The 14091-nt window shown below is 51.1% G+C and overlaps 1 protein-coding gene across 13 annotated transcripts in view; it reads right to left on the bottom strand.

The window, feature by feature from the left end:
- SAMD11 (sterile alpha motif domain containing 11) overlaps positions 1-14091 on the bottom strand; it is a 132148-nt gene that overhangs the window by 32498 nt on the left and 85559 nt on the right. For all 13 annotated transcript variants that reach the window (XM_027702759.1, XM_027702758.1, XM_027702767.1 and 10 more), the window contains one exon: positions 5866-5958. In XM_027702759.1, the coding sequence (XP_027558560.1) occupies positions 5866-5958 (93 nt within the window). The remainder of the gene's footprint in view (positions 1-5865; positions 5959-14091) is intronic.

Raw genomic sequence — 14091 nt, forward strand, 5'->3', positions numbered from 1 at the left:
AAGCCATTAAAATCACACCCAGGATGCCTCCCTATCCATCTTCCCGGAATGACTGCAGAGCCCAGGAGGAGGGAGGTGCTTTGAGGAAGGCCCTGCCTGCTCCTGGGGCAGGAGGGATCCCGGTCTGGCAGTCAGGGAGAGAAAACCACAGAGGCTTTTCTGTTTACTGTAAGCACAAATCAGAGTAATTACCACTCTCCGCCTTGGCTGCTCTAACACTGTTTTATCTCGGATCTTCCCCACAGGCAAAGCCTTTTCATTACTCAGAGAGGAACTCCCAGTAACAATCTGAGCGGGCAGAGGGGGAGGGAGGGAGCGGGACGGGCTCCCCCCACGCTGCAGTCACAAGACCACCACTGTGTTCAGTGAGTGACAAGACCACCCCACCTTGTGCCCCAGATTTGTGCTCCTTCATTTCACTGACAGAGTGCCCTCAGGGGGCCACGGCAGGTGATTCTGCTGCCAGACTGGCTCCAAGTTCAAGGTGGTGGCTCTGAGCACAGGCCACTCGCTCTGCACTGTGAGGAGCACACGGGCATGGGCCATCCTGCTGGGAAAAGAGCTGTGGGTCTCTCCCAGGTGAGACAAAGGCCCCTAAGCTGCCTATCAGAAAATGTAAGTCTGTAGCAGACAAAAACAGCCCAAGAAGACAGAGAGGCTGTAAAACGTGGCCCTGCCACAGCAGCTCAGGGACTGGGTCACTTCTGCCTTGCACAGGATGAGAGGTGAACGTGCTGTCTGACACCAAACCCACGGCACAGCCAAGCACACAGGGCTCAGATTTTGGTGGATGAAACCTTCGCAGGTTGTAATGAAACCACCCTCTCCTCAAAACATAGGAGGGAATAACAACAATAACAGCAGCAACAGCAACAACAGCAACAACAATAAATATTATTATTATTATTTTAAAAAATAGTCTGAGCTGCACAAAGTTTCAATACAAAAGGGTTGCATCACTGGCTCCCAAGGCACTCTTCCTCTGCAGAAGGGAAATGACCTCAGTCCCCTCCAGCTCAGGTCAGCCTTCCAGCACAGCAATTTGTGGCTCTACCTGCAACCATGGATCTCTACCCCGCTGACACTCATCTGCACCTCAGGGACCACTGGCTTCCTGTGCAATCACAGGTTCAGAGGCTGCTTCAGGCTGGCTGGGATGAGGAGCTGGGTTCCCTGTGTGCCTCACCCCCTAAAAGCCAGACCCCAAAATGAGAGGCTGCCCTGGACAACAGCCAAGCCACACCTGGTCCCTCCCACTCCCTCCTCCAGCACCCAAACCTGCAAGACACCCCTGGTGGAAGCAGGGGAGTGGTGGGCAGAATTCCCTTCCAGGTCTCCTTCCCTCCAAGTCACTCCCAGGGGCCACATTCCCACATTCTCCTCTGCTCTCTCACCGCTCCTGCCACCTCCCCCAGGGATGCAGAAGCACAAGGTTTCAGTTCCCTCCTGATGCTCTTAACCAAAGGTCTAAGGAGCAAAGCCACATGCCACAGACCTGATTTAGAAAAACACTGATTTTCACCCCCCCCACAGCTGTGTCATTAGAGGAAGAAAAGGGAGGGGGGGAGGGGATTTAATAACACTTAATTACCATAAACTCTATCGGATCAGCCGCAGAGCAGATTTCAGGTGCAAGGAGGGGAGGGAGAATGGGGGTGGCAAGGGAAGGCTGAGAGGAAGGAGGAGCCCAGGGAAAGGCTGGATTTCCACACTTAAAACTTGGAAGATTTCACATGACTCAGCCAGCAGTAATTCCAGCTTTGCTGAAGCTTTGCTGTCTGCTTTTGTCATTACCAGGGGTAATGCGGGAGACTGATCTCGCCAAATCTCCTCCAGCCGCCAGGTGTGAAATGGACTCTGGCAGGGCCAGGGGAAGGCAGAGCCAAGGCAGCATCTGCTGGGCCCTCATGCTCTGCACCAGCCCCCTCCTGTTCACCCAAGCCAAGGGGAGCCCACCCCTGCCACTGCTGATGGCACAGCCACAGGGAACTCCTGGAGGACCTGTCACTGCTGCACAACCTTCCCACAGAATTCTGTAAGGTCCATCCTCTCCAAGCAATTCCAGACAAAACATGAGCATCCAGCCTATCCAGCCCTTTTCCTTTGCTACAAACCCATGACAGGCCAAGGTTCCCTTTATCCAACCCCAGTCAAAGCTCGAGGAACCTGCTGCAAATGCGACTCACTGCAAACTCAAGGCCAGGTCTTGGTCAGTAGCTTTAGGGTCTTCTCTTGCCAGGGCAGGGGGGGCCTTTGCCCACTCCCACCACACTCAGCAGTCTGGGTTTGGGGGGTGTGAGGGGGCAGTGAAGTTTTTAGCAAGAACGGGGCCAAGCCTTGTTCCTTCATTTGGCCTATTTGGACAGCGGCCAAAGCCACCAACATATGGATGTTCCCCTCCAAAGGAGAGGGACAAACTGACAGAGGCTGGATCTGAATTGCTCAGCTGCAGTCCAGCTCCAGTTCTGGTCTAGTTCATCACCCAAAGACGCAGCAAGACTTTGTTTTGTTTTAAATGATCCACAATAGCAAAGAAAAGAGAATGGCAGAGGGAGCAGCGCATGAGCTCATCGCCCGCCCCAGGGGGTGAGCACAATATTGTTCCCTACGTGTGTTTTCCAGCACTTCGTCCAGCCCGGCTTCCAACCTTCCCAAACGATGAGGCTCCTACCAGATTTATTTTTTCAGCAGCTCAAACGGGAACCAAAAACGCTCTTTGCCGTTTTTTCCCCCTCTCGCAACCCCTCGGTTTTTGTTTCGCGTCTCGAGGTACGGGGGGAGCAGATCTCCAGACGCGCTGCTGCCGCGGGAGAGCGAGGGTTTCACTTGGGGAATAGTCTCCTGGGGAGAGGAGAAAGCTTCCTCCGTGACCTGCCAGCACAGCCCTCGCTCCCAGCCTCTGATACCGCTCCCATTTCCATATTAGACGCGAGAACGTTCTGCTCTGTTTGACAGCGGCGCGGCCCCGTTTCCACCGAGATAGGGCTCTCTTTTGATCTCTGGAGCGCATGCTGCGAGCTGGGGAGGGGGAAGGGAAGGTGGCTGCTCCCCGCTGGAAGGGTTTCCAGCCCTACAGGTGTTTTTTCGCTCAGTCGGAGAGCGGGAGTGATTTCCTTGGCTGCCTCTGTTCTCCTCGCCTTGTCAGGCGCGGCCACGGCAGCACGAGCTGTGCCATGGGGTCACTCCTGCTCTTCAAAAGGCTGTTCCCGAGACAAGGCAGCTGAGCCCCGAGCAAAAGCTGCTTCTAGGGCACTGTGTGATGGAGAGCAAGAGCTGCTTCCAAGGCAGTGTGTGGTGGAGAGGGGCAGAGTCCTGCCTGGAGCCGGTCACCACCACAGGGGATGTGAGATGTGGAGGAGCAGCACCTGCACAAGGCACAGGACCACCAGGCTGGAGGAAAAGGAGGGCTGTATCCCAGGGAACACTGCAGACCCTGCTCCTACTGCAGCACAGCGTGAGGCTGCACAGGCTCCAAAACTCCAGCCGGTCCTTGCTTCCCTTCCCGCTCCTAAATCACAAACTGCACTCTGGGTCCCAGCCAAGCCTGGGGCTCCAGCACAGCCTCACACTTTGCTCCACTGCAGCAGTTCCCAAATCCCAAGTAACTGGCCTTTAGGGCCCATCCCATTTGAAAATGGCTTGTCACACAGCGTGGATCGTTCCATCTCCAGCCAGAGCTGGGAACACGGGGATCATTTCCCTCCATGGCATCTATGACACAGGAACACTGCCTGACTGACAGCAGGACAGGAAGGCTCCTGGGAGTTCTCAGCTGTGAGGTGCTGTCACTGTCTGGGCCTTAAGACAGGAACACTGGCTGCAGCCCCTCCTTTAACCCCCTTTCCATAGCAGGGGGTGGGTAAACAAAGACCCCCAAAGCACAGAAGTCTCAGCCCCTCACTATTCCAATGGTATTCCAGCATCAGCACAGCCTAGGCTTAAATTCCTGCACAGCACTGAAGGGAACGGGGGCTCTCCAAAGATCTAATAAAAAAAACAGGTCACATGGGAGATCACTAAAAGGCCCAGCTCCAAATTTCCATTCTGTCTCATCTCTTTCAAAGGGCGGGGAAGGATTTCTGAGGAAGAAAAGTGGGAGCAGAAAACAAAACTTTTCTTTATTCGGGGCTTCCTGGGAACCCCTGGAAGGGAATCCCCCCACTCACTGGGAGCTAAGGAGCAGGATTTAGATCCCAAGTGCACCCTGCAAAGCCAAGGGTTCCTCACCTGCCTCACACTGCCCTCAGCCCACCCCAGTAAACAAAAACGGTGGGAAGGCCAGAGGGAAAGAAATGGAATGAGATCATTTGACCCTGCTGCTCCCATGGCAAAACCAATCCATTTGTGCCACTTCAGCCACTTTACTGGGATGAATCCAAATGCAACAGTTTGGTTTCAGACAGCTTGCTTAAAGTTTAGCCCATTCTCAGCCAGGCCACACAGGTTGCTGTTACCTGGCTTCTGATACCTTGGAATTACAAAGGATACAAACTCAGCAGAAATAGCAAAGTGCCAAGTGTGTTACGGGAGTCCCACGTCTCATATAACAAACATGTTTCAGAATCTATAGAAGCATCCTGCTGGAATTTTCCTGCACATCCACTAGAAACATTTCCAGGATAACAAGAATAGGGCAGATGAAAGCAAATCAAGGAAAACAGATAAAGAGTAGCAGTATAAATGGTTCCCAGTAAAATCTAAGGGACTTCTACTGGTATAAAGGAGTTAACAGGCAGGAGAGGGTTACATGAAAGAGAAGATTTAGTGTGTTCTCAGGTGATGTTGGCAATATTCTATTAAGTGACACCAGCATTCAACATCCTCTCAGAGTATGCTGCCTTCAGATCATAATTTGGGGACAAGAAACAATATACAGGAACATTCTGTGAAATCAGGATGCAGAACAGGTCCCTACAATATATCTTTCTAAAGCATAATAGAAAGCACATAGTTTAAGAAAGCTTTAGGACAAACTGCTGCAAAAAGTCCCTTCTGAGATTCCCTGGATGGGTTATTGAGGATATACACCTTGGAGAGTCTCAGCTGAACTCCAAACCCATGGAACAGGATCTGCTTTTATTTTTTTATTTTTTTTTAAGTGGCAAAGAGTGCAGGTTAGGCACAGCGATTACACTAGATGGGTATTACTGACAGCTAATTAGTTTGAACTTAACAACAAAGCCTTTAAGTAAACGGCCTGCAAAACCTCATTTACCCAACCTGGAGACAAACTCATTAACTGCAGGCTCCATTACCCACCCCACTTTGCCAGCCGTAAAGAAAGTTTAAAAATCGCGTTCACAGGAAAAGAACCCGAAGACAAACCAAGAGATTAAAAAATAAAAATAAACCCCTAAGTAGAGAAACCTTCGGCAGATTCCATCTCTATAGGAACAGAGCCATAAATGCATAAGAGAGAACTAGGCAGCCCTATTCTCCCTGACAGGCTTCTTTTTTTTCCCTTTAAAGGAACAGATGCCAGCACGATAAGCCTGCGTGTCTCTCTTTATATTAAACATGTAATCAAGACATTCTGCCCGAAAAAGTGGAAACACCCCTGAAAATCCACCTCGAAGGCTGCGGCTTGCCTTTTTTTTTTTTCTTTTAATCGTAAAGCAATTATTCTAATTAAGAGGCTCACACCGCGAGCCTCCCCTCTCCCCCCGAGGAGATAAAGAAAGCAGAGAGAGCCCTGGTCGCCTCCCTCATGCACCCTCAGTGCCAGACACGGCTCCCACACCGCAGCCTCTTGCAAACCCTCCCTCCCTCCCCCCGGCTCCTTAATTTTAATTAAGTTCCACTCTTAAGAAAGGAGAAGAAAGGGGAAGGGGATGGGGGAGGGAGGGAGGGAGAAGCAGCACTTACCCTTTGGGGACTCACTTCTGGCTTTCTTGCTTTCTAAAGGACACTCACTGCTGCTGTTGGGAGAACATACTCTTCTCTTGCCTAAAATTTCATCTAGAAGAGAGATGAGAAACCTGAGTATCAAGACAAGGTTGTACTTTCCTCTTTGCAGAAGCGACCAGAGAGACTTTGGTATTTATGCTTCTCTCTCACACACACACACAGAGGCACACACACACATATATTACAAGCAGAGGGGAAAAAAAAAATGAAAGTAAGAAAAATCATCATCTTGAGAGCCTTGATCTGCTTTCCTAATCACGCAGCCCAAAAGCACATAATGACTATTCACACACTGATCAATGCAACGTTTTAAAGCTATAAATTCTGAATCCAGTTGATTTCCTTACTGAGTTTCATCATTTGTTCTGGTGCCTTTTGTCCCCCCGGTGTTTCCACTCCTTTCATGCCCTGATGCAAAGCAACTGGGGGAAAGGAAGGGGAGGAAAAAAACAACACAAAAAAAAAAAAAGGCACAACAGATCTCTGAATCTTCCTACCACAGTATCTCTCCCTCTCTCTCTCTCTCTCTCTCTCTCTCTCTCTCCTCTCCTCTCCCTCTCTCTCTGTCTCTCCCCCTCCCTCTTCCCCCCCTCCTCCTTCAAAACCTCAAGGTCCTTAGCAATCTTCCCCCTCTGGATTGTACGGAAACACTCAAGCCTTTTGCATTACTGCAGCCCTACAAACCAACAGAAAATATCTAATATACAATTACAGCATCCCCGACCAGATTTAAAATCAATATCCTCCCATAATAACGCTGGGGGAAACTGAAAGCATGATGGTGCATATGGGCAGGAAGGAAGAGCCTGTTTGTCACTGCAAGCATCAAATTCTCATCTATCAAGGGCTTGTTAAAGATGCAGCATCTTAAAAGGGAAAAAAAAAATCTCACAAACAAGCACCATATTTGAGTGAGAATAGGTTGTATCTGCCTGTGCATCCACACACATGCAAAGCTGCTGCAATCTGCCCAAAATGTGTGGGTTAAGGAAGGTTACAAACCCCCCTCGGTCCTATTTATAACAACAACGACATTATTTCTGTTCCAGGGGACGTTTTCAGCCAAGCAACTGTCCCTCACACTCAGAATCACTCCCCATCACTTGGAATTCAGCTGAGCAGCCCAGGTTCCTGCCTTGGCACTGGATTTATCAAGAGATCCAGGGCACAGGTCTGTGGCTGCCACAGCTGAGTGCAGAGAGCAGCCAGCCACTGTGCCCAGGGCAGCCCTCCTCTATCCCAGGAGCAATCCAGGAGCTCTGCAAAGTTCCAAGTGGCATTTCAGGCTTTTAAAGAGCACAGGCTGCCTCCGACCTCATCTGGCCATGACCCTGTCACCCAGCCCCTTAACACAACTGGCACTCAAGAGACAACTGCAGAGCCTTGAGACCATCCAGAACCAAGAGCAAAGGAAACACAACAAAACAGTGGCAACTGGAAAGCAGATGGGCAAGGCCAGAGTCAGCCAGTGACTGAAGTTCTCTCAGCACTTCACATCCCAGGTGTTGAGTCAGTCTTTCCATTTGAATTTTATCAATCCTCCTGCCTCAGTTTCCCCTTTACACAAACTCCTGCAAAGCCACAGACGGTCTCAGCTTGCCAAGGCAGCACCAGAAGCTCAGAAGTACCTGGCCACAGAGCACAAAGAGAGGCACCAGCTCCCTCCCCACGGAACGCTTCATTCTTCATGTTGATTTTCCTGGAAACGTTATAGCCTGGTGCTGCAAACCCTCAGCGCTGGAGGCCCAGTTCACATGTCCTCCCCAGAAGTGTTCTCATCCAGGATTTGTGGCTTTGGAACAACGAGAAGTCCCGTTGCTCCGCTCGCCCCTCCCAGCCCCGGGCCAGGAGGCAGCAAAGCCCAACGAGGGCTTTTTAAGGCAGGAAGAGACTCCATGGAAAAGAACTGGTGACAGAAGCACCGGTTCCATGTGACAGCAGTTGGAATGTGAGCAGTGAAGATTCCTTGGTTTCACAGCTCTGCCAAGGCACCTCATTACCCCCCATCCCTGCTTCCCTCCCGCTGTTCCACTCCCACCCCCGGGCCCATCTGCCAGCAGACGCTCGCTCCGACTCGCGCCGTGCCCTGCTATTCCCACTGTTCCCACACACGTCAGCAGGACAGGCTGCAAGCCCCATCTCCCTCCCAGGCAGCTGCACTGGTGCAGGGGAAGGCCAAGATCAAGCAGGAACTCTGAAACAGCACCAACTCCCTCAGACCTGTGCTCCCCCAGCCTCCAGAACCCCCCCACCTCTGGGCACACAGGGCGGGTGTGACATCCCGCCACGGGGAGAGGTCCCAGGTGTCCTGCCCCTGGCTTGGTCCTCCAGAGGGATCCCACATTAGTGATTTAATCCCCAGGATGATCCTTCCAGCATCCTGGGTTCACCTTGTAGCACAGCACCAAATCCCATGCACTGAGTCCATATTTGGGCTGCCCCCCAGCAGGTTTCTGGCAGTTCAGTTCCATCACAGAATGAAACATTTCCTCTTTTCAGTTTTATTATTTTTTTTCGTTTAAGGCAAAGCCCTGCAATGTGGCAGAGATGCCCCTGGCCCCAGAAGTGTGGGGACTAAATCAACAAGATACACAGTCAGCAAGGAAAAGGGAACAATTATCATCAGTAGCCAGTACGGAGGCACAAAGATCTAACAACCCACCCCAAATTTACCCAGTCATGAGGAGAGCACAAGACTGAACAGCAACCTTCTGAGCTCCAGCCCAGTGTTTTAAGAAGTCATACCCCATGTTTGCTTTGCTTCCTTAGCTGCAAAGCAGGGAAGAGGCAGGTCCCAGCTTCATTAATTATTTAGTCAACTCACAGTTTCCGGGGTACAACCTCAACAGCGCCGTGTTTGTGTTTCCTTTCCTCTTCACAACTTAACCCACGTGCCCAGCTTTGCCACACCACTGACACCTGCCAAACACACGCCCTTTCACAGGGCCCTGCACTCTAAATTCATCCCTTTATCTCCACGTGCCACTCATCCAACCCTTCCCTGTGCTCACACAAAGAACCAGGACACTGGGGTGGGAGCAGCCACAGTCCATCTCCCCCTGACTTTGCAGCAGCAGCAGCAGCAGCAGCACCAAATCTGTTTTGCAAATGAGCTGGCAGTGCAGCTCCTGGATGTCTCACCACCCTCACAGAGACAGGTTGTGCATCGAGTACATTGCTACTGATGGACCACAGAGCCCCAGGACAGCTGTTTGCTCAGCCCATGCACCTGCAAAGGGCAACACTTCCCCCAGTCATCCCTCCTCATCCTTTAAGGTGAAGGGGGCTCTGGTTTTTTTATTCCCCGAATTCCTTTTGCTTTTGCCTCTTCTCTCCTGCCTTCTGCAAAGCATTTCAGTTGAAAGGGAGCCAAATCAGGGCAGTTTTTAATATCAAAGCTGAGAACGAAAGACATTATTAGTAGAGCTGTAACGTTATGAAGCTGGGCCAGGCAATAACACAAGGAAGGGGGGCTGGGGGAGGCCCCAAGAATACTGATTACTCCCTGCCACCAGTGCAACACAGCCCTGACCACAAAACCACCTACCCACCCAGGTCCCCAGACCCCACATTTACCTCCAAGGCTCCTGCTGGCCTGGCAAGGCAGTACAGAAAGTGATCCAGAGGGAGGTTTTTGGGAACAAAGTCAAATATTTTCCCCAAAGATCTAGAAATCAAAGTGGATTTTTTCCCCCTCTCTCTCAGCACTCACCTCCTACACTGAAGCATGAACAGAGACAGGCCTGGAAAGCAGGTGAGCTGGAGGAGGACAGTGCTGTCCCTACAAACAGGGATCACCCAACAGCTTTGCACCATAAGGAGAAAGGATGTGGGCATGGCACCGTAAACCCAGCTTTTGTGGAAGCCAGGTTATGTGGGGTTTATTTTGTCTCCTGCACTGCCTCTAATCCTCAGCCTCCCAGCACTCAGCAGAGCTGGGTGGCTTAAGAGTCATCTTCACCAACACATCTAAGAATCCCAAGCCTCCTTATCAGCTTTGATGAGAGGACTTGGGAGCCTAAGTCTGGGAAGATTAGAAAATCTATCTCTAGGTTTCCCCAAAGACAGAGGGACTTTATCTCCACTCTTTACATGGGAATCTGCAGCAGAGGAGATGCACCAAGGACACACGTGGTAAGAACAGCGACTGGGCACAGGAATTCACCTGGCAAAGGGACAGGAATGAGGTGATCACAACATTTCTGCCCCTCCAGTGTTGCTAAATGGGTGGGCCACAGAGAGTCCCAATTACAGCTGAGGGACTGCACCAAATTCTTCTGCACTGTGTTCATGCTCCAGCACAAGGGGAAGAGATCAAGACCTATCTCACGCTCCCTCTCCATAGCCCTGGATTTGCTCTGAAAGCTTCTTGGACCCAGAAGTCCTGAGTCAACACAGAACTGAGCCAACTTACAGGGGAAATCACCCAGGCTCAGATAGCCTAGAACATCTAACCAGAGCAGAGTCCTTTTTCCACCTCCTTTCCCGTTATTTTAAGAGGAAGAAAACATCCTCCCTTTCTCTTAACTCCCCCATCAAACTTAAACCCTGAAGATGACAATCCCCACTGACCAGCCTGAAATGTCTTGGCAGCATCTCCATTTATTCAGCTCTCCCCTTCCCTCTGGCACAGCCAGGCTCCCACCAGAGGAGCTTCTCCACTCAGGCAACTCCAGAGCTCCATCCCAGCTGCTCATCCTGTCCCTGTGCTGAACCAGACAGGTTTGGGGGGACCCTGGAGCCTCAACCCCACAGCCGTGGGCTCCTCTTTGTAAGGAGCTGCCCCAGCAGTCCCAGAGCTGCTCCCAACAAAGGCAATCCCTGCTCACAGAGTGTGGAATCCGGCTGCGCATCGGCACCCGGCCCTTGCCAGCGGGAATCAATGGAACAAAGGGAGAGTGAAGCACAAGGTCATGGGAATAACGGGCCATAATTTAACTGAGGGCAACAAGAATAGGGGAAAAAAAAATTATTGGGGAAGCTGGGGGAAGGGAAGCAGCAAGTGGGCTTCTGGGATTTGGGAATCCTGGAACAATACAAGTGCTTGGCCAGCTCACGGGGCAGGGACAGCTCTAGCAAGGAAGGAGGGAATGTCACTGCAAAGGGGACGTCAAACCAGCTGCAATATAAAGGCAGCATCCTCCTCACAGCAGGCCAGCTTAATGGTTTTCGGGACATGGCAGGCAGCAGGCGTCAAACCTTAGTTACTGCACTGGGTTATCTCGTCGCTCCTTTGTGTCTCCACATCTTTATCTATTTGCTGGATGTCATTTAGATTTAGATTGCAAGTGCTCCAGCACAGGGGCATTTCCTTCTGCTGGCTGCTGTGTCAGTCTGACAGCACAAACAGCACAAACAGCAGAGCAAGGTGGGCACTCCTGGCTCAAGAATGTCCCTAGCCCAGACCAACACATCTGCAAACATTCCCTAAGCATCATACTTCAAGTTCCCTGTGACAAGAGGATCTTGGACCAGGAAGAAAAACAGGAAATAAAGGGGAGGGAGGAATGGGACACGCGAATGGGCTCTTAGTACAAAGCAAGGAGGGTGCAATATTGAGTAATCAAAGGTTTTTCTCTTTCCTGCTCACTTTGAGAGAACTTTGGCAGACTGGTTGTGCAGCCACTCCTCTCAATGGCAGAGAAGGACTCCAGTAGGCAAGAGTCAGTGAGCATCAGCTGCTGATCTCAATGCATTACACAGGAGCACCCCAAAGGCAGGCTTGGTGTCACTAACCCCTTCCAAAATACAAGCTGACCCCAGCACATACGAAAGAGGGAGCTGAGTAGAAGGATTCCTGATGTATAACATACCAACCATCCTTTCCTTGGCATGGCAAGCAGCCTGCATCCCCTTCCTCAGCTCCAACCACAAGGCCATCTGCCTTTCCTCCTACCATCCACAGTATCCTGCTACTTCCCACCTCCTCGTGCTCACTTGATTTGCCTTGCCTGGAGCAAAGCACCCGAAAGGACTGTCCAATATTTCAGTTGCCAAGGGGTGAGGGAGGTGCAGGTGATGCTGGAGCCACCCTCCTGCCTGTCTGTAATGAGGCTGTTTATTAGGGAAGGTGCACCAACATCCCCCTGTCTCCCAGGTTCTTACAAAATTCATTTTTTACAGCGTGCACCAAGCCACAGAAAGGTGGTAAATATTCATAGTATGAAAAACGCTCATGGAAAGGATATGCTGCACTTAAGAGAGAGATGTGAATTAATTTTATATGCTGCAGAGAGGCTTTTTAGCAGTCGCAAACTTGTGAATCCCCACTTTCTTCCAGAAAAGATTCAAAGAACGAGGATGGGAGAGTGGGCTGGAAGTCCAGGGTTTAAGAGACTCACTTGCTCTAGAAAGGAGCATCTTCTAGTGGGTAAGACATGAGAAGGGGAAAGCCTGATAAATCAGAAGACCTCAGCACAGTTCCAGTAAGGATCAGGTTGCCCAGAAAGGCTCTGAACTCCCCATCCCTGGAAGTGTTCAAGGCCAAGGGCAGGGGTTGGAGCAACCTGGTCTAGTGGAAGGTGTTCCTGCCCATGGCAGGGGGTGGAATAAGAGGATCTTTAAGGTCTCTTCCAACCCAAACCAGTCTGTGATTCTGTGACCACAAACCCCTTGGGCAAAGATCCTTTGGCCTCAATTTATGTATTTGTGATAAGAAGCTACGAGAACTGGCATCATTCCTCTGACACAGTCCCCGAGTCCTGGGGAATGCCACACATCACCCAACCACACCCCGGGGCAGGGACAGCATTCCCACTTCCCTGCAGGCTCCTGGGTGCTCAATCTGCAATCTGAGCCTGGTATTCCCTCCAAGCCCCAGCACAGCTATTCCACCTCCCCGGCTGCTCCTTCCACCAGCCTCTCAGCATTTCTTCACGACAGCCAAGGCTGAGGACAGTGATTTCCAGCAGAGCTGCTGGTGGTGCTGTACCCCCTTAGCACCACCTAAATGTCCGATTGCACTCATCCAGCCCCTGAAAAAAACAGCTCCTCCAGCCCGTGACAGCTTTGACAGCCAGACTCCTTAATTCCTTTTTCTTATTCCCTTAATCTGTCATCTTTATCAGGCTGGGGAAGTGCCAGGCAGCGTGCAGGAGCCCCGGCCCCGATCAATCTCCACATTACAGCTGACAGAATGGTGCTAATAACTTATTGATCTAATGTTTGCCAAGCCCCACGGGGCTGAAAGGCTGCCATTGATTGGCTTGAGGGAAGGAGCCTCTCAGCTGAGAGCGGGGCGGAAAAGCCTTCGAATTGTCTTCTTCCCGAGGAGCTTGGAGATGGAGGGAGGGTGGGGAAGGGAGAGCAGGGACGAGGACAGGGGAAATAAAAGAGGAAGAGAAATGGAAAGCAAGGAGGATATGAGGGTGAGATGGAGATTAAGACTGGAAAAGGAAGCGGGAGGGGGGAGAAAGGGTTTGAGAACCAAAGGAACGCGAGGAGGAGGGAAAAGAGCAAGAAAGGGGAGAAGGGTAAAGGGAAGGAAAGGAACTGGGAACACAAAGATGGTGCAGAGATGAAAAATTAATGAAATAGGCAGCTGACCCTCTTCTTGCTCACAGCAAATCATTAATAAAATCTTTCCAACACCCAAACCTCCATCCTTGGACAACTCTTCCCCAAGTCTGTTCGTGTTTGACAAAGCATGTGGCACTGCTGACTCCCTGACCAGGTCTGAAACCACAAGCTTTATCTGGGGAGAAGGCAGCATTAGGACAGATTCCAGCTCCCCACAGAAACATACACCCAACTCAACCCTTGAGAATCCCCATCCATCTCCCTGATTTGCACTGAAGAGGCCAATAACCACAGAAAGTTATCAGAGATGCTCAGCAGAGGGAAAGGAGTTGTGGGTCTTTACTGTGCCCCTGTGGAGAAACCTGGGAGAAACCTGCAGGGAGAGCAGGAGTAAAAAATCCAAACCAATACATGACCTTTCCCAAATTATAGTAACAATTGTGGTCTTCTTTCCCATTTCCCCTGGATCATCCCAGGCAGCCCAGAGGTGCTGGAGCAGGGCTGAAGCAGAGATTGAGCTGGCAGGACTTCAAGCACAGGCAGTCACAGGGTCACACACTGCCCTGGCAGGTTTGCCTGACCTGCAGCTCTAAATGCCCAGTGCTCATTCTGCCCAGGTCTCTTTTCCTGGTGGACTCCTCTCAACTCTATCCACCCAAAAGGCAT

The sequence above is a fragment of the Neopelma chrysocephalum genome, unplaced genomic scaffold (genome assembly GCF_003984885.1).
Source record: "Neopelma chrysocephalum unplaced genomic scaffold, ASM398488v2 Primary Assembly neopelma1_196, whole genome shotgun sequence".
In the NCBI taxonomy this organism is placed as follows: Eukaryota; Metazoa; Chordata; class Aves; order Passeriformes; family Pipridae; genus Neopelma; species Neopelma chrysocephalum.